Source organism: Ascaphus truei, unplaced genomic scaffold, assembly GCF_040206685.1.
Source record: "Ascaphus truei isolate aAscTru1 unplaced genomic scaffold, aAscTru1.hap1 HAP1_SCAFFOLD_354, whole genome shotgun sequence".
Classification (NCBI taxonomy): Eukaryota; Metazoa; Chordata; class Amphibia; order Anura; family Ascaphidae; genus Ascaphus; species Ascaphus truei.
Genome location: NW_027456552.1, coordinates 338,702 through 360,816, shown reverse-complemented (window position 1 = coordinate 360,816; position 22,115 = coordinate 338,702). Strand labels below are relative to the sequence as shown.

At 53.4% G+C, this 22,115-nt stretch overlaps 1 protein-coding gene across 1 annotated transcript in view; it reads right to left on the bottom strand.

Annotated features, from left to right (window-relative positions):
* Positions 1-22,115, bottom strand: part of LOC142483678 (cell adhesion molecule CEACAM3-like) — a 66,099-nt gene that overhangs the window by 34,119 nt on the left and 9,865 nt on the right. The window contains exon 3 of the mRNA XM_075583694.1: positions 4,097-4,296. Coding sequence (XP_075439809.1) covers positions 4,097-4,296 — 200 coding nt within the window. The remainder of the gene's footprint in view (positions 1-4,096; positions 4,297-22,115) is intronic.

Below are 22,115 nucleotides of genomic sequence, written 5' to 3'. Positions count from 1 at the left end.
TCCCATATATCACACTGACCTCTTCTCCCCGGGCTCTCATATATCACCCTGACCTCTTCTCCCCGGGCTCCCATATATCCCCCTGACCTCTTCTCCCCGGGCTCCCATATATCGCCCTGACCTCTTCTCCCCGGGCTCCCATATATCCCCTGACCTCTTCTCCCCGGGCTCCCATATATCGCCCTGACCTCTTCTCCCCGGGCTCCCATATATCGCCCTGACCTCTTCTCCCCGGGCTCCCATATATCCCCCTGACTTTTTCTCCCCGGCTCCCATATATCCCCCTGACCTCTTCTCCCCGGGCTCCCATATATCCCCCTGACCTCTTGTCCCCGGGCTCCCATATATCCCCCTGACCTCTTCTCCCCGGGCTCCCATATATCACCCTGACCTCTTCTCCCCGGGCTCCCATATATCGCCCTGACCTCTTCTCCCCGGGCTCCCATATATTGCCCTGACCTCTTCTCCCCGGGCTCCCATATATCCCCCTGACCTCTTCTCCCCGGGCTCCCATATATCCCCCTGACCTTTTCTCCCCGGGGTCCCATATATCACCCTGACCTCTTCTCCCCGGGCTCTCATATATCGCCCTGACCTCTTCTCCCCGGGCTCCCATATATCCCCCTGACCTCTTCTCCCCGGGCTCCCATATATCCCCCTGACCTCTTCTCCCCGGGCTCCCATATATCCCCCTGACCTCTTCTCCCCGGGCTTCCATATATCCCCCTGACCTCTTCTCCCCGGGCTCCCATATATCCCCCTGACCTCTTCTCCCCGGGCTCCCATATATCACCCTGACCTCTTCTCCCCGGGCTCCCATATATCCCCCTGACCTCTTCTCCCCGGGCTCCCATATATCCCCCTGACCTCTTCTCCCCGGGGTCCCATATATCCCCCTGACCTCTTCTCCCCGGGCTCCCATATATCCCCCTGACCTTTTCTCCCCTGGCTCCCATATATCACCCTGACCTCTTCTCCCCGGGCTCCCATATATTCCCCTGACCTCTTCTCCCCGGGCTCCCATATATCCCCCTGACCTTTTCATCCCGGGCTCCCATATATCGCCCTGACCTCTTCTCCCCGGGCTCCCATATATCGCTCTGACCTCTTCTCCCCGGGCTCCCATATATCACCCTAACCTCTTCTCCCCGGGCTCCCATATATCGCCCTAACCTCTTCTCCCCGGGCTCCCATATATCCCCCTGACCTCTTCTCCCCGGGCTCCCATATATCGCCCTGACCTCTTCTCCCCGGGCTCCCATATATCGCCCTGACCTCTTCTCCATGGGCTCCCATATATCCCCATGACCTCTTCTCCCCGGGCTCCCATATATCCCCCTGACCTCTTCTCCCCGGGCTCCCATATATCCCCCTGACCTCTTCTCCCCGGGGTCCCATATATCCCCCTGACCTCTTCTCCCTGGGCTCCCATATATCCCCCTGACCTCTTCTAAACCGGGGTCCCATATATCGCCCGGACCTCTTCTCCCCGGGCTCCCATATATCCCCCTGACCTCTTCTCCCCGGGCTCCCATATATCCCCCTGACCTTTTCTCCCCGGGTTCCCATATATCCCCCTGACCTCTTCTCCCCGGGCTCCCATATATCCCCCTGACCTCTTCTCCCCGGGCTTCCATATATCCCCCTGACCTCTTCTCCCCGGGCTCCCATATATTCCCCTGACCTCTTCTCCCGGGCTCCCATATATCCCCCTGACCTCTTCTCCCCGGGCTCCCATATATCCCCCTGACCTCTTCTCCCCGGGCTCCCATATATCCCCCTGACCTCTACTCCCCGGGTTCCCATATTTTGCCCTGACCTCTTCTCCCCGGGCTCCCATATATCCCCCTGACCTCTTCTCCCCGGGCTCCCATATATCGCCCTGACCTCTTCTCCCCGGGCTCCCATATATCCCCCTGACCTCTTCTCCCCGGGCTCCCATATATCCCCCTGACCTCTTCTCCCCGGGCTCCCATATATCGCCCTGACCTCTTCTCCCAGGGCTCCCATATATCCCCCTGACCTCTTCTCCCCGGGCTCCCATATATCCCCCTGACCTCTTGTCCCCGGGCTCCCATATATCCCCCTGACCTCTTCTCCCCGTGGTCCCATATATCGCCCTTACCTCTTCTCCCCGGGCTCCCATATATCGCCCTGACCTCTTCTCCCCGGGGTCCCATATATCGCCCTTACCTCTTCTCCCCGGGCTCCCATATATCGCCCTGACCTCTTCTCCCCAGGCTCCCATATATCGCCCTGACCTCTTCTCCCCAGGCTCCCATATATCCCCCTGACCTCTTCTCCCCGGGCTCCCATATATCCCCCTGACCTCTTCTCCCCGGGCTCCCATATATCCCCCTGACCTCTTCTCCCCGGGCTCCCATATATCCCCCTGACCTCTTCTCCCCGGGCTCCCATATATCGCCCTGACCTCTTCTCCCCGGGCTCCCATATATCCCCCTGACCTCTTCTCCCCGGGCTCCCATATATCCCCCTGACCTCTTCTCCCCGGGCTCCCATATATCGCCCTGACCTCTTCTCCCCGGGCTCCCATATATCACCCTGACCTCTTCTCCCCGGGCTCCCATATATCACCCTGACCTCTTCTAACCGGGCTCCCATATATCACCCTGACCTCTTCTCCCCGGGCTCCCATATATCACCCTGACCTCTTCTCCCCGGGCTCCCATATATCACCCTGACCTCTTCTCCCCGGGCTCCCATATATCCCCCTGACCTCTTCTCCCCGGGCTCCCATATATCCCCCTGACCTCTTCTCTCCGGGGGTCCCATATATCCCCCTGACCTCTTCTCCCCGGGCTCCCATATATCCCCCTGACCTCTTCTCCCGGGCTTCCATATATCCCCCTGACCTCTTCTCCCCGGGCTCCCATATATCCCCCTGACCTCTTGTCCCCGGGCTCCCATATATCCCCCTGACCTCTTGTCCCCGGGCTCCCATATATCCCCCTGACCTCTTGTCCCCGGGCTCCCATATATCCCCCTGACCTCTTCTCTCCGGGCTCCCATATATCGCCCTGACCTCTTCTCCCTGGGCTCCCTTATATCCCCCTGACCTCTTCTCCCCGGGCTCCCATATATTGCCCTGACCTCTTCTCCCCGGGGTCTCATATATCGCCCTGACCTCTTCTCCCCGGTCTCCCATATATTGCCCTGACCTCTTCCCCCCGGGCTCCCATATATCCCCCTGACCTCTTCTCCCCGGGCTCCCATATATCGCCCTGACCTCTTCTCCCCGGGCTCCCATATATCCCCCTGACCTCTTCTCCCCGGGCTCCCATATATCCCCCTGACCTCTTCTCCCCGGGCTCCCATATATCGCCCTGACCTCTTCTCCCCGGGCTCCCATATATCCCCCTGACCTCTTCTCCCTGGGCTCCCATATATCGCTCTGACCTCTTTTCCCCGGGCTCCCATATATCGCCCTGACCTCTTCTCCCCGGGCTCCCATATATCGCCCTGACCTCTTGTCCCCGGGCTCCCATATATCCCCCTGACCTCTTCTCCCCGGGCTCCCATATATCCCCCTGACCTCTTCTCCCCGGGCTCCCATATATCCCCCTGACCTCTTCTCCCCGGGTCCCATATATCGCCCTGACCTCTTATCCCCGGGGTCCCATATATCCCCCTGACCTCTTCTCCCCGGGGTCCCATATATCGCCCTGACCTCTTCTCCCCGGGGTCCCATATATCCCCCTGACCTCTTATCCCCGGGGTCCCATATATCCCCCTGACCTCTTCTCCCCGGGGTCCCATATATCGCCCTGACCTCTTCTCCCCGGGGTCCCATATATCCCCCTGACCTCTTGTCCCCGGGGTCCCATATATCCCCCTGACCTCTTCTCCCCGGGGTCCCATATATCCCCCTGACCTCTTGTCCCCGGGGTCCCATATATCCCCCTGACCTCTTCTCCTCGGGGTCCCATATATCCCCCTGACCTCTTGTCCCCGGGCTCCCATATATCCCCCTGACCTCTTCTCCCCGGGGTCCCATATATCCCCCTGACCTCTTCTCCCCGGGGTCCCATATATCCCCCTGACCTCTTCTCCCCGGGGTCCCATATATCCCCCTGACCTCTTCTCCCCGGGGTCCCATATATCCCCCTGACCTCTTCTCCCCGGGGTCCCATATATCCCCCTGACCTCTTCTCCCCGGGGTCCCATACTGCTTATACAGAAGGACAGAGGCCGCAGCGATCACAATGACTCCAATGATCGTCCCACAGACGGCTCCGGCGATAACCCCGGCAGAAGGAGCAGCAGCAGCAGAAGGGTCTGAGGAGACAAAGGGCCAGCGTCATATACTGTATATAGCACACCCAGCCCCACCTACATACTGTATATAGCACACCCAGCCCCACCTACATACGGTATATACCACACCCAGCCCCAACTACATACTGTATATACCACACCCAGCCTCACCTATATACTGCATATACCACACCCAGCCCCAACTACATACTGTATATACCACGCCCAGCCCCACCTACATACTGTATATAGCACACCCAGCCCCACCTACATACGGTATATACCACACCCAGCCCCACCTACATACTGCATATACCACTCCCAGCCTCTCCTACATACTGTATATACCACACCCAGCCCCAACTACATACTGTATATACCACACCCAGCCTCACCTATATACTGCATATACCACACCCAGCCCCAACTACATACTGTATATACCACGCCCAGCCCCACCTACATACTGTATATACCACGCCCAGTCCCACCTACATACTGTATATACCACACCCAGCCCCACCTACATACTGTATATACCACACCCAGCCCCACCTACATACTGTATATACCACACCCAGCCCCACCTACATACTGCATATACCACACCCACCTACATACTGTATATACCACACCCACCTACATACTGTATATACCACGCCCAGCCCAACCTACATACTGTATATACCACACCCACCTACATACTGTATATACCACACCCAGCCCCACCTACATACTGTATATACCACACCCACCTACATACTGTATATACCACACCCAGCCCCACCTACATTCTGTATATACCACACCCACCTACATACTGTATATACCACACCCAGCCCCACCTACATACTGTATATACCACACCCACCTACATACTGTATATACCACACCCGGCCCCACCTACATACTGTATATACCACACCCACCTGCATACTGTATATACCAGTTCCACACCCACCTACATATTGTATATACCACACCCAGCCCCACCTACATACTGTATATACCACGCCCAGCCCCACCTACATACTGTATATACCACGCCCAGCCCCACCTACATACTGTATATACCACGCCCAGCCCCACCTACATACTGTATATACCACAGCCAGCCCCACCTACATACTGTATATACCACGCCCAGCCCCACCTACATACTGTATATACCACGCCCAGCCCCACCTACATACTGTATATACCACACCCAGCCCCACCTACATACTGTATATACCACGCCCAGCCCCACCTACATACTGTATATACCACTCCCAGCCTCTCCTACATACTGTATATACCACACCCAGCCCCAACTACATACTGTATATACCACACCCAGCCCCACATACATACTGTATATACCACGCCCAGCCCCACCTACATACTGTATATACCACTCCCAGCCTCTCCTACATACTGTATATACCACACCCAGCCCCAACTACATACTGTATATACCACACCCAGCCTCACCTATATACTGCATATACCACACCCAGCCCCAACTACATACTGTATATACCACGCCCAGCCCCACCTACATACTGTATATACCACTCCCAGCCTCTCCTATATACTGTATATACCACACCCAGCCTCACCGACATACTGTATATACCACGCCCAGCCCCACCTACATACTGTATATACCACACCCAGCCCCAACTACATACTGTATATACCACACCCAGCCCCACCTACATACTGTATATACCACAGCCAGCCCCAACTACATACTGAATATACCACTCCCGGCCCCACCTACATACTGTATATACCACACCCAGCCCCACCTACATACTGTATATACCACGCCCAACCCCACCTACATACTGTATATACCACTCCCAACCTCACCTACATACTGCATATACCACAGCCAGACCCACCTACATACTGTATATACCACACCCAGCCCCACCTACATACTGTATATACCACTCCCAACCTCACCTACATACTGCATATACCACAACCAGCCCCACCTACATACTGTATATACCACGCCCAGCCCCACCTACATACTGCATATACCACTCCCAGTCCAACCTACATACTGTATATACCACAGCCAGGCCCACCTACATACTGTATATACCACAACCAGCCCCACCTACATACTGCATAAACCACACCCAGCCCCACCTACATACTGTATATACCACGCCCAGCCCCACCTACATACTGTATATACCACTCCCAGCCCCACCTACATACTGTATATACCACGCCTAGCCCCACCTACATACTGTATATACCACGCCCAGCCCCACCTACATACTGTATATACCACGCCCAGCCCCACCTACATACTGTATATACCACGCCCAGCCCCACCTACATACTGTATATACCACAGCCAGCCCCACCTACATACTGTATATACCACGCCCAGCCCCACCTACATACTGTATATACCACGCCCAGCCCCACCTACATACTGTATATACCACGCCCAGCCCCACCTACATACTGTATATACCACGCCCAGCCCCACCTACATACTGTATATACCACAGCCAGCCCCACCTACATACTGTATATACCACGCCCAGCCCCACCTACATACTGTATATACCACACCCAGCCCCACCTACATACTGCATATACCACTCCCAGCCTCACATACATACTGCATATACCACTCCCACCTACATACTGTATATACCACACCCAGCCCCACCTACATACTGCATATACCACTCCCAGCCTCACCTACATACTGCATATACCACGCCCGGCCCCACTTACATACTGTATATACCACGCCCAGCCCCACCTACATACTGTATATACCATGCCCAGCCCCACCTACATACTGTATATACCACAGCCAGGCCCACCTACATACTGTATATACCACAACCAGCCCCACCTACATACTGCATAAACCACTCCCAGCCCCACCTACATACTGTATATACCACGCCCAGCCCCACCTACATACTGTATATACCACTCCCAGCCCCACCTACATACTGTATATACCACACCTAGCCCCACCTACATACTGTATATACCACGCCTAGCCCCACCTACATTCTGTATATACCACGCCCAGCCCCACCTACATACTGTATATACCACAGCCAGCCCCACCTACATACTGTATATACCACGCCCAGCCCCAACTACATACTGTATATACCACACCCAGCCCCACCTACATACTGCATATACCACTCCCAGCCTCACCTACATACTGCATATACCACAACCAGCCCCACCTACATACTGTATATACTACGCCCGGCCCCACCTACATACTGTATATAACACAGCCAGCCCCAACTACATACTGTATATACCACTCCCGGCCCCACCTACATACTGTATATACCACGCCCAGCCCCACCTACATACTGTATATACCACACCCAGCCCCACCTACATACTGTATATACCACACCCAACCTCACCTACATACTGTATATACCAAACCAAGCCCCACATACATACTGTATATACCACTCCCGGCCCCACCTACATACTGTATATACCACGCCCAGCCCCACCTACATACTGTATATACCACAGCCAGCCCCACCGACATACTGTATATACCACACCCAGCCCCACCTACATACTATATATACCACGCCCAGCCTCACCTACATACTTTACATACCACACCCAGCCCCACCTACATACTGCATATACCACTCCCAGCCTCACCTACATACTGTATATACCACGCCCAGCCCCACCTACATACTGTATATACCACACCCAGCCCCACCTACATACTGTATATACCACACCCAGCCCCACCTACATACTGCATATACCACAGCCAGCCCCACCTACATACTGTATATACCACGCCCGGCCCCACCTACATACTGTATATACCACGCCCAGCCCCACCTACATACTGCATATACCACGCCCAGCCCCACCTACATACTGTACATACCACACCCAGCCCCACCTACATACTGCATATACCACTCCCAGCCTCACCTACATACTGTACATACCACACCCAGCCCCACCTACATACTGTATATACCACAGCCAGCCCCACCTACATACTGTATATACCACACCCAGCCCCAACTACATACTGTATATACCACACCCAGCCCCACCTACATACTGCATATACCACAGCTAGGCCCACCTACATACTGTATATACCACGCCCAGCCCCACCTACATACTGTATATACCACTCCCAGCCTCACCTACATACTGCATATACCACAGCCAGGCCCACCTACATACTGTATATACCACAGCCAGCCCCACCTACATACTGTATATACCACGCCCAGCCCCACTTACATACTGTATTGTATTGTATGTCTTTATTTATATAGCGCCATTAATATACATAGCGCTTCACAGCAGTAATACATGTGGTAATCATATAAATAACAGATAATATAAATAACAGATCATGGGAATAAGTGCATTAGACATAAAAGTAACATTGAGGAAGAGGAGTCCCTGCCCCGAGGAGCTTACAGTCTAATTGGTAGGTAGGGAGAACGTACAGAGACAGTAGGAGGGAGTTCTGGTAAGTGCGTCTGCAGGGGGCCAAGCTTTATGTATCCTGTGTTCAGAATATCCACAGTGCTACTCATATGCTTCTTTAAGCAGATGTGTCTTAAAGGTGGATGGAGAGGGTGCTAGTCGGGTACTGAGGGGAAGGGCATTCCAGAGGTGAGGGGCAGTCAGTGAGAGAGGTTTAATGCGGGAGAGGGCTTTAGATACAAAGTGGGTAGAAAGAAGACATCCTTGAGCAGAACGCAAGAGCCGGGATGGTGCATAACGAGAAATTAGGGCTGAGATGTAAGGAGGGGCAGAAGAGTGTAAAGCTTTAAAAGTGAGGAGAAGAATTGAGTGTGAGATGCGGGATTTGATCGGAAGCCAGGAGAGGGATTTCATGAGGGGAGATGCTGAGACAGATCTAGGAAAGAGTAGAGTGATTCTGGCAGCAGCGTTTAGGATAGATTGTAGGGGAGACAGATGAGAGGCAGGAAGGCCAGACAGCAGGAGGTTGCAGTAATCGAGACGGGAGAGAATGAGGGCCTGAGTCAGAGTTTTAGCAGTCGAACAACAGAGGAAAGGACGAATCTTAGTTATATTGCGGAGGAAAAAGCGACAAGTTTTAGAAATGTTTTGAATGTGAGGAGAATGTGAGAGAGGAGTCGAGTGTGATATACCACGCCCAGACCCACCTACTGTATATACCACACCCAGCCCCAACTACATACTGTATATACCACACCCAGCCCCAACTACATACTGTATATACCACTCCCAGCCCCAAATACATACTGTATATACCACATCCACCTACCTACTGTATATACTACTCCCACCTACATACTGTATATACCACTGTAGAGGGAGAGGGGGATTGGCCCGGTATTAAAGGGGTTGCACCCCATATCGCCACCCCCTGACCTCACCAGGGAGGCAAGGGGTTAACTGGACTGCGGTCTAGGAATGTGTTTTTACCCTGCTGCAACATCCAAATGTGCATTCCCCTGTTATAATGTATTTCCCCCATTCCAGTGTCTGCACCAACACTCACACTGGGATCCGTTTGGGAGGAAAAGGGTTAATAGTTAGGAAGTGATTATAGCCCTTTGTTCAATTTTCCCGCCTTTGCAGGCTCCATTTTGCAGCTTCCCATAGGTCGCCATTGCAGCTCCATGCATTCCAATGGCGGTTCGGGCCCGTTTCCATAGAAGACCAGCAGGTGGCACCCGAGAGGAGGAGCGGCGGTTCCCCATTGTAAGTCAATGGAGCCATTCATTTCAATGGGGATTCCTCGATGCTGACCTCCAGGAACAGGTTGGCAGCCATCCAAACCGCAGACCGCAAAAGCGGACACAATCTCTGAAAAAGAGCTTTGATCACACTAGGTCAAGTTGAAACACAATTGGCGTGGGAAACTTAGGTTCTAGGGCACCCAGAAATAAAATTATTTTTGCCCCTAGATCCTAGGAACCCCCACACTCAACCACCACCGGGTCCGAGAATCAAGGATCCCCATAAAGGGTCGCGCTCGCCACGAGGGTAGCGCCATTGACTCTAATGGCGGAGTGAAGAGCATCGCGTAAAAACGACTAAGTCCGAATGAGCAGAAACCCAGAGCCCATAACTCCGCTTCCGTCCAACCTAGAGGGTTGCGATTCGGCCACCATGTAGTCCTAGTTCCGGCAGGATTGCGTGGTAAATACCGACCCTCTCGGGGCAACAGAACGGAGTCAGGGTAATTGCAAAGTTTGGGTTTCTGCCATTGACTTGCATGGCGGAAAAAAGCCTCATGTTCAAAAAGGTTTTTTAAACTGTATTTCTGTATCTCTGGCCCGGTGAGTCGCAGCGAGCTGAAACTTGGCCACCATGGAGAGTCACCTCCGGCATGAGGTTCTGGCAAGTTTCAGCCCGCTCGGCCCCGCCGAACGGATTATTTTAATATACCTTGATATTAAAAACTGTATTGTATTTCGAAGCGGGGATAAAAGCCCGCGAAGGTTTCTGACTCTGTTTAATGTAAATGCTGAGGGGGGGCGACCCATTGTCTACAACAGACCCCCTGATCAAAGGCTCAGCCACTCTGGCTGTATACATTAGGGCGGAGAAACGCAGGGTTTGAGTGGTCTGCAAGTGCTGTAATTCACACTTACAGACAAAGGATTTCCTGACCAGATCCAAGTCTGGTAGACATGTAGGCGCCCTGACTTTTGTGTGGGGCTAAAGAAATGAGACCCCCAGGGCCAGAAGTACGCATGTGCCAACTAGCTGGGGGGCATGATCTATCAACGTTCCAACGTTAGAGATTGGGTGCAGATAATTGTCCTCCAATGACTGGCACTCAATAACAAAGTATAGGACTGGAATTACATATAAATCAGTGTCAGTCCTATACTCAGAGTCTTCGATTTTACTAACTACTTGATGCCTTATTGCTGTATGAATTGCTAATCCTGTTTCCTGATTACTTCATCATCCCAATCCCTAAGTAAGTGTTATTTCTTGTCTGTTATTTGTATTATCTTGTGTGTTCACCTACTGTATCTAAGGAATAAACTCTCTTTATTATATCTAAGTCGTGTTCAGTTCAACCCAGTTATTTGGTGTATATTATATCCTATCACAAGCTACCGTGACAACCACGCCCACCCACTTACATACTGTTGTCACGGGAGCTTGTGCAGGGTTATAATATACACCAAAATCACTGGGTTGAATTGAATGCGACCTTAATATAATAAAGAAAGTTTATTCCTTGAAAAAGGTGAACACACAGAATATACAAATAACACACAGGATATATACACTTACTTTGGGGAATGGCAATGAAGCAACCAGGATCTGGATTGGCAATTCATTCAGCAATACAGGATACAGACGAAGATGAAAACACTGGGCATAGAGATTACAATCAGTTATATAGGATTTAAGCCCTATCCCTTAACATTGGGTGTCAGGTATTGGTTACCAATTACCTACACCCAATTACCCCTTGCCAGCTCTTGTGGGAAGCAAGGTAATACCTGCCCACAGGGGTGGGCATTATTCTAATCAGGGGCCCCTTTTCTTAAACCCCACTCACAAAAGATTGGCGTCTCCTAGTCTGCCTTTTGGGTCTCTGGACAGGAAAACCTTTGTCTGCAAGTGTGATTTATAACACCTACAGAACTACTCAGGTCATGCTTTTCCCCGCCCTAGCATATACAATCAGGGTGGGGGAGCCTTTGATCAGGGGGCCTGTTGTAGACTTATAGTCGCGCCCTGAACATTAACATACTGCAGAGCCAGTATCTTTCCTGGGCTTTTATGCCAGACACCAAACACAGTACACTTCCTCAATTATATATATATATATTAAAATAATCTGTTCGGCTGGGCCGAACGGGCTACAAATTGCCAGATCCTCATGCCGGAGAGGACTCTACACAGTGGTCAATTTTCAGCTCGCTGGGACCCACCGAACCAGAGTTATGGAAATACACTTTAAATGCACATTTACAGACATTGCATTTCTCTGCCATTGAAGTCAATGGCAGAAACCCAAACTAAACAATTAACCTGCCTCCGTCCTGTTGCTCAGAGAGGGTCGCGATTTGCCATGCAGTCATGCCGGAGCAGTGACTACATACTGGCCAAATCCCAACTCTCTGGGCCATACAGAACCAGAGTTATGGACTTCAGGTTTTTACAGTTTTACACTTAGCCGTTTACCTCGCGGCTTTTACCTCCATTGCAATCAATAGAGCCAGCGCTGCCATAGGAAATGCATGGGCCGGCGCCGCCATAGGAAATGCATGGGCTGGCGCCGCCATATGAAATGCATGGGCCGGCGCTGCCATAGGATTCAATGGCACCTCCGCTACTATTGGAGTCAATGGGCAGCTCACACTTTTTCACATTTAACCCTACCCCGTTCGGTTGAGGGGAGAGGGCCGGAAATTGTCATGCAGTCATGCCGGAGCAGTGACTACATGCTGGCCAAATCCCAGCCCTCTGGTCCCCACAGAACCGGAGTTATGGGTTTTCAGTTTACACTGTTTTCCACTTAGTGTTTAAAAGCCACGCGGCTTTTCTCCGACATTGCTGTCAATGGTAGGACCCTCATGGCCAGCGCGACCCTTTCTCGCCGCCATTAATTGTCGGACCCAGTTGGGGTCGAGTGAGGGGGTTCCTAGGGGCTAGGGGCAAAAAATTTTTAATTTCGGGATGCCCTAGAACAAAAGTTCCCATGCCAATTGGTGGTGAACTTGACCGAAGCCTAGTGTGATCAAAACTCCACATTGACTTTGTATCCGCTTTTGCTGTTTTGCGGTCTGGCTGGCTGCCAGCTCGTTCCTGGAGGTCGGACTTGAGGAATCCCCATTGAAATGCATTACTCCATTCACTTTCAATGGGGAAGCTCCGCTCCTCCTCTCGGGCGCCACCTGCAGGTCTTCTCAGGTATCGGTCCCAAATCTATGAAATCTCCATAGGGTTACATGGGGCTCCAATGGTGACCTATGGACAGGCTGCAAAATGGAGACTGCAAAGGCGGGAAAGGGGACAAAGGGCAATAAACATGTAAATGTAATTAACCCTTTCCCTCCCGACCAGATCCCAGTGTATGTGGTTGGTGCATACACTGTAAAGATACAAACACCCATAATTGTACCAATATACTGTACACGTCTATGAGATAGAACACATTTTGCCCTGAGGCAGGGGAATAAACATACATGAAATCCCTCTGTGGGAACATGATAACCAAGGGACGCAACTTTTGGCTGTGAAGCAGGGGACCATATGTATTATCGGTACATTTCTGGTTAACCCCTCACCTCCCAGACGGTGGAAGGGGTGCCTAATGGGGGTGACCCCTTTAATACTCGCTTGGCACCCTTCCCCCGTCACAACTGTATATATCACTCCCAGCCACACCTACATACTGTATATACCATTCCCAGCCTCACCTACATACTGTATATACCACTCCCAGCCTCACCTACATACTGTATATACCACTCCCAACCTTACCTACATACTGTATATACCACACCCAGCCCCACCTACATACTGTATATACCACTCCCGCCTACATACTGTATATACCACGCACAACTCCAACTACGTACTGTATATACCACTCCCACACCCACCTACAAACTGTATATATCACCCAGCCCTACCTACATACTGTATATACCACACCCACACCCACCTACCTACTGTATATACCACACCCACCTACATACTGTATATACCACTCCCACACTCACCTACCTACTGTATATACCACTCCCAGCCTCACTGTCATGATGGGAGGCTATGGCAGGCCTGAATAAAGGGGTCACCCCCCCAGCTGACAGCCCCTACAATCATGCTTGGGACACAAGGGGTTAATGTGTGTTGGGTAATAACTTGCACTCCCCTGTCACATCTGTTTTGTCCCCAGAATAAGGCTGCAACTCCCTGCAGCTCTGTGTTATATTCCTGTATGTGTATAAATTATGTCGGGAGGGAAAGGGTTAACCATACTGTGTATAAGTTGATCTGCATTCCCCTGCTTCAGCAGAATTAATTGCTATGTTACTGTGGCGGCCGCCTTTATTCTACCACTTACCCGGATAAATGCGGGGCTTTTCTCCGTTTCTATTTGAGTTTCCCGCGCGGCGGCCGCATCATCAGATAAGCGCTACAGGAACAGTTTCTCCCCCAATAACCATTTTACTGGACATAATGGCACCCCGGACTCTTGTCATATTTTTTTATAAATGGGCTGGCCAAGTAGGACCCGGGGAGGGGTGTATTACTGGGGGGCTGGGTAACCCCGCTTCCCACGTTACCTGGCAACCTGTGATTGGGACAAGGTCATTGTTCACCAATAACTGAACTGCCGTGTTAGGAATGGGGTCCTGCGTCTATATAATTGTTTGCACCCCTTATTCCTGTGCTTGTCGTGACTGTAACTACTAAGGAGCTGCTATTGGGCTGAATATCTCCTTGTCCAGCCCCAGTAAGTGTGAATATTCCTGTAATGTTATTTGCTTGATGTATTGTCTGTTCTGCTCATAGGAAATAAACTCATTCAGTTTACAATATCCTAATCATGTTCAATCTGGCCCGGTTATTATATATAGGTTCTGTTCTCTCATGACAGGCATATATATTAATTGGTGGCAGCGTGGTGGGATACAGATTGAACCTGTGTTTGCAGTTTAATGCGAGACTCCGCAAAACAGTGGTAGCCGCGTATCGTGCGAGCTCCTAAGACTAGTGATATCAGACAAATGCGTTTTTCAAGATATAACAAGGATACGCCCCTTACCCACCTATCCCTGTGTAAGGGGTAACTCACTCTCCCAGTCCCTATCTGCAGGGCGGGGAGGATACGTCCCTTATCCACCTATCCCTGTGTAAGGGGTAACTCACTCTCCCTGTCCCTATCTGCAGGGCTGGGAGGATACGCCCCTTACCCACCTATCCCTGTGTAAGGGATAACTCACAATCCCCCAGTCCCTATCTGCAGGGCTGGGAGGATACGCCTCGTACCCACCTATCCCTGTGTAAGGGGTAACTCACTCTCCGAGTCCCTATCTGCAAGGCTGGGAGGATACGCCCCTTACCCACCTATCCCTGTGTAAAGAGATAACTCACTCTCCCAGTCCCTATCTGCAGGGCTGGGAGGATACCCCCCTTACCCACCTATCCCTGTGTAAGGGTAACTCACTCCCCCGTCCCTATCTGCAGGGCTGGGGGGATACGCCCCTTACCCACCTATCCCTGTGTAAGGGATAACTCACTCCCGAGTCCCTATCTGCGGGGCTGGGGGGATACGCCCCTTACCCACCTATCCCTGTGTAAGGGGTAACTCACTTCCCCCAGTCCCTATCTGCAGGGCTGGGAGGATACGCCCCTTACCCACCTATCTCTGTGTATGGGGTAACTCACTCTCCCAGTCCCTATCTGCAGGGCTGGGAGGATACGCCCCTTACCCACCTATCCCTGTGTAAGGGATAACTCACTCCCCCGTCCCTATCTGCAGGGCTGGGAGGATACGCCTCGTACCCACCTATCCCTGTGTAAGGGGTAACTCACTCTCCGAGTCCCTATCTGCAGGGCAGGGAGGATACGCTCCTTACCCACCTATCCCTGTGTAAGGCTAACTCACTCCCCCGTCCCTATCTGCAGGGCTGGGGGGATACGCCCCTTACCCACCTATCCCTGTGTAAGGGATAACTCACTCCCCCGTCCCTATCTGCAGGGCCGGGAGGATACGCCCCTTACCCACCTATCCCTTTGTAAGGGATAACTCACAATCCCCCAGTCCCTATCTGCAGGGCTGGGAGGATACACCCCTTACCCACCTATCCCTGTGTAAGGGGTAACTCACTCCCCCGTCCCTATCTGCAGGGCTGGGAGGATACGCCCCTTACCCACCTATCCCTGTGTAAGGGGTAACTCACTCTCCCAGTCCCTATCTGCAGAGCTGTAGAGATACGCCTCTTACCCACCTATCCCTGTGTAAGGGATAACTCACTCCCCCCGTCCCTATCTGCAGGGCTGGGAGGATACGCCCCTTACCCACATATCCCTGTGTAAGGGATAACTCACTCTCCCAGTCCCTATCTGCAGGGCTGGGAGGATACGCCCCTTACCCACCTATCCCTGTGTAAGGGATAACTCACTCCCCCGGTCCCTATCTGCAGGGCTGGGGGGATACGCCCCTTACCCACCTATCCCTGTGTAAGGGATAACTCACTCCCCCGTCCCTATCTGCAGGGCTGGGAGGATACGCCCCTTACCCACCTATCCCTGTGTAAGGGATAACTCACTCTCCCAGTCCCTATCTGCAGGGCTGGGGGGATACGCCCCTTACCCACCTATCCCTGTGTAAGGGGTAACTCACTCTCCCAGTCCCTATCTGCGGGGCTGAGAGGATACGCCCCTTACCCACCTATCCCTGTGTAAGGGGTAACTCACTCTCCCAGTCCCTATCTGCAGGGCTGGGAGGATACGCCCCTTACCCACCTATCCCTGTGTAAGGGATATCTCACACTCCCCAGTCCCTCTCTGCAGGGCTGGGAGGATACGCCCCTTACCCACCTATCCCTGTGTAAGGGGTAACTCACTCCCCCCGTCCCTATCTGCAGCGCTGGGAGGATACGCCCCTTACCCACCTATCCCTGTGTAAGGGATAACTCACTCTCCCAGTCCCTATCTGCAGGGCTGGGGCGATACGCCCCTTACCCACCTATCCCTGTGTAAGGGGTAACTCACTCTCCCAGTCCCTATCTGCAGGGCTGGGAGGATACGCCCCTTACCCACCTATCCCTGTGTAAGGGGTAACTCACTCCCCCAGTCCCTATCTGCAGGGCTGTGAGGATACACCCCTTACCCACCTATCCCTGTGTAAGGGGTAACTCACTCTCCCTGTCCCTATCTGCAGGACTGGGAGGATACGCTCCTTACCCACCTATCCCTGTGTAAGGGATAACTCACTCTCCCAGTCCCTATCTGCAGGGCTGGGAGGAAACGCCTCTTACCCACCTATCCCTGTGTAAGGGGTAACTCACTCTCCCAGTCCCTATCTGCAGGGCTGGGAGGATACGCCCCTTACCCACCTATCCCTGTGTAAGGGATAACTCACTCTCCCAGTCCCTATCTGCAGGGCTGTAGGGACACGCCTCTTACCCACCTATCCCTGTGTAAGGGATAACTCACTCTCCCAGTCCCTATCTGCAGGGCTGGGGGGATACGCCTCTTACCCACCTATCCCTGTGTAAGGGATAACTCACTTCCCCAGTCCCTATCTGCAGTGCTGGGGGGATACGCCCCTTACCCACCTATCCCTGTGTAAGGGATAACTCACTCTCCCAGTCCCTATCTGCAGGGCTGGGAGGATACGCCCCTTACCCACCTATACCTGTGTAAGGGATAACTCACTCTCCCAGTCCCTATCTGCAGGGCTGGGAGGATACGCCCCTTACCCACCTATCCCTGTGTAAGGGGTAACTCACTCTCCCAGTCCCTATCTGCAGGGCTGGGAGGATACGCCCCTTACCCACCTATCCCTGTGTAAGGGTAACTCACTCTCCCAGTCCCTATCTGCAGGGCTGGGAGGATACGTCCCTTACCCACCTATTCCTGTTTAAGGGATAACTCACTCTCCCAGTCCCTATCTGCAGGGCTGGGAGGATACGCCCCTTACCCACCTATCCCTGTGTAAGGGGTAACTCACTCTCCCAGTCCCTATCTGCAGGGCTGGGAGGATACGCCCCTTACCCACCTATCCCTGTGTAAGGGGTAACTCACTCTCCCAGTCCCTATCTGCAGGGCTGGGAGGATACGCCCCTTACCCACCTATCCCTGTGTAAGGGGTAACTCACTCTCCCAGTCCCTATCTGCAGGGCTGGGAAAATACGCCCCTTACCCACCTATCCCTGTTTAAGGGATAACTCTCTCTCCCAGTCCCTATCTGCAGGGCTGGGAGGATACGCCCCTTACCCACCTATCCCTGTGTAAGGGGTAACTCACTCTCCCAGTCCCTATCTGCAGGGCTGGGAGGATACGCCCCTTACCCACCTATCCCTGTGTAAGGGATAACTCACATCCCCGGTCCCTATCTGCAGGGCTGGGAGGGATACGCCTCTTTCCCACCTATACCTGTGTAAGGATAACTCACTATCCCCATCCCTATCTGCAGGGCTGGGAGGATACGCCCCTTACCCACCTATCCCTGTGTAAGGGATAACTCACTCCCCCTGTCCCTATCTGCAGGGCTGGGAGGATACACCCCTTACCCACCTATCCCTGTGTAAGGGATAACTCACTCTCTCAGTCCCTATCTGCAGGGCTGGGGGGATACACCCCTTACCCACCTATCCCTGTGTAAGGGATAACTCACTCTCCCAGTCCCTATCTGCAGGGCTGGGAGGATACGCCCCTTACACACCTATCCCTGTGTAAGGGATAACTCACTCTCCCAGTCCCTATCTGCAGGGCTGGGAGGATAAGCCCCTTACCCACCTATCCCTGTGTAAGGGATAACTCACTCTCCCAGTCCCTATCTGCAGGGCTGGGAGGATACGCCTCTTACCCACCTATCCCTGTGTAAGGGATAACTCACTCTCCCAGTCCCTATCTGCAGGGCTGGGAGGATAAGCCCCTTACCCACCTATCCCTGTGTAAGGGATAACTCACTCTCCCAGTCCCTATCTGCAGGGCTGGGAGGATACGCCTCTTACCCACCTATCCCTGTGTAAGGGTAACTCACTCTCCCAGTCCCTATCTGCAGGGCAGGGAGGATACACCCCTTACCCACCTATCCCTGTGTAAGGGGTAACTCACTCTCCCAGTCCCTATCTGCAGGGCTGGGAGGATACGCCCCTTACCCACCTATCCCTGTGTAAGGGATAACTCACTCTCCCAGTCCGTATCTGCAGGGCTGGGAGGATAAGCCCCTTACCCACCTATCCCTGTGTAAGGGTAACTCACTCTCACAGTCCCTATCTGCAGGGCTGGGAGGATACGCCCCTTACCCACCTATCCCTGTGTAAGGGGTAACTCACTCTCCGAGTCCCTATCTGCAGGGCTGGGAGGATACGCCCCTTACCCACCTATCCCTGTGTAAGGGGTAACTCACTCTCCGAGTCCCTATCTGCAGGGCTGGGAGGATACGCCCCTTACCCACCTATCCCTGTGTAAGGGGTAACTCACTCTCCGAGTCCCTATCTGCGGGGCTGAGAGGATACGCCCCTTACCCACCTATCCCTGTGTAAGGGATAACTCACTCCCCCAGTCCGTATCTGCAGGGCTGGGGGGATACGACCCTTACCCACCTATCCCTGTGTAAGTGGTAACTCACTCTCCCGTCCCTATCTGCAGGGCTGGGAGGATACACCCCTTACCCACCTATCCCTGTGTAAGGGGTAACTCACTCTCCCGTCCCTATCTGCAGGGCTGGGAGGATACACCCCTTACCCACCTATCCCTGTGTAAGGGGTAACTCACTCCCCCCGTCCCTATCTGCAGGGCTGGGAGGATACGCCCCTTACCCACCTATCCCTTTGTAAGGGATAACTCACCTCCCCAGTCCCTATCTGCAGGGCTGGGAGGGTACGTCCCTTACCCACCTATCCCTGTGTAAGGGGTAACTCACTCCCCCAGTCCCTATCTGCAGGGCTGGGAGGATACGTCCCTTACCCACCTATCCCTGTGTAAGGGGTAACTCACTCCCCCCGTCCCTATCTGCAGGGCTGGGAGGATACGCCCCTTACCCACCTATCCCTGTGTAAGGGATAACTCACTCTCCCAGTCCCTATCTGCAGGGCTGGGAGGATACGCCCCTTACCCACCTATCCCTGTGTAAGGGATAACTCACTCTCCCAGTCCCTATCTGCAGGGCTGGGAGGATACGCCCCTTACCCACCTATCCCTGTGTAAGGGATAACTCACTCTCCCCGTCCCTATCTGCAGGGCTGGGAGGATACGCCCCTTACCCACCTATCCCTGTGTAAGGGGTAACTCACTCTCCCAGTCCCTATCTGCAGGGCTGGGAGGATACACCCCTTACCCACCTATCCCTGTGTAAGGGGTAACTCACTCTCCCAGTCCCTATCTGCAGGGCTGGGAGGATACACCCCTTACCCACCTATCCCTGTGAAAGGGGTAACTCACTCTCCCAGTCCCTATCTGCAGGGCTGGGAGGATACGCCCCTTACCCACCTATCCCTGTGTAAGGGATAACTCACTCTCCCAGTCCCTATCTGCAGGACTGGGAGGATACGCCCCTTACCCACCTATCCCTGTGTAAGGGATAACTCAGTCTCCCAGTCCCTATCTGCAGGGCTGGGAGGATACGCCCCTTACCCACCTATCCCTGTGTAAGGATAACTCACTCCCCCAGTCCCTATCTGCAGGGCTGGGAGGATACGCCCCTTACCCACCTATCCCTGTGTAAGGGGTAACTCAATCCCCCCGTCCCTATCTACAGGGCTGGGAGGATACGCCCCTTACCCACCTATCCCTGTGTATGGGGTAACTCACTCTCCCATCCCTATCTGCAGGGCTGGGGGATACGCCCCTTACCCACCTATCCCTGTGTAAGGATAACTCACTCTCCCGTCCCTATCTGCAGGGCTGGGAGGATACGCCTCTTACCCACCTATCCCTGTGTAAGGGTAACTCACTCCCCCCGTCCCTATCTGCAGGGCTGGGAGGATACGCCCTTTACCCACCTATCCCTGTGTAAGGGATAACTCCCTCTCCCAGTCCCTATCTGCAGGGCTGGGAGGATACGCCCCTTACCCACCTATCCCTGTGTAAGGGGTAACTCACTCTCCCAGTCCCTATCTGCAGGGCTGGGAGGATACATCCCTTACCCACCTATCCCTGTGTAAGGGATAACTCACTCTCCCTGTCCCTATCTGCAGGGCTGATAGGATACACCCCTTACCCACCTATCCCTGTGTAAGGGATAACTCACTCCCCCCACTCCCTATATGCAGGGCTGTGAGGATACACCCCTTACCCACCTATCCCTGTGTAATGGTAACTCACTCTCCCAGTCCCTATCTGCAGGGCTGGGAGGATACGCCCCATACCCACCTATCCCTGTGTAAGGGATAACTCACTCCCCCGTCCCTATATGCAGGGCTGGGAGGATACCCCCCTTACCCACCTATACCTGTGTAAGGGATAACTCACTCTCCCAGTCCCTATCTGCAGGGCTGGGGGGATACGCCCCTTACCCACCTATCCCTGTGTAAGGGGTTACTCACTCTCCCTGTCCCTATCTGCAGGACTGGGAGGATACGCCCCTTACCCACCTATCCCTGTGTAAGGGGTAACTCACTCTCCCAGTCCCTATCTGCAGGGCTGGGGGGATACGCCCCTTACCCACCTATTCCTTTGTAAGGGATAACTCACTCTCCCAGTCCCTATCTGCAGGGCTGGGAGGATACGCCCCTTACCCACCTATACCTGTGTAAGGGATAACTCACTCCCCAGTCCCTATCTGCAGGGCTGGGAGGATACCCCCCTTACCCACCTATCCCTGTGTAAGGGGTAACTCACTCTCCCAGTCCCTATCTGCAGGGTTGGGAGGATACGCCCCTTACCCACCTATCCCTGTGTAAGGGATAACTCACTCCCCCGTCCCTATCTGCAGGGCTGGGGGGATACGCCCCTTACCCACCTATCCCTGTGTAAGGGATAACTCACTCTCCCAGTCCCTATCTGCAGGGCTGGGAGGATACGGCCCTTACCCACCTATCCCTGTGTAAGGGGTAACTCACTCTCCCCATCCCTATCTGCAGGGCTGGGAGGATACGCCCCTTACCCACCTATCCCTGTGTAAGGGATAACTCACT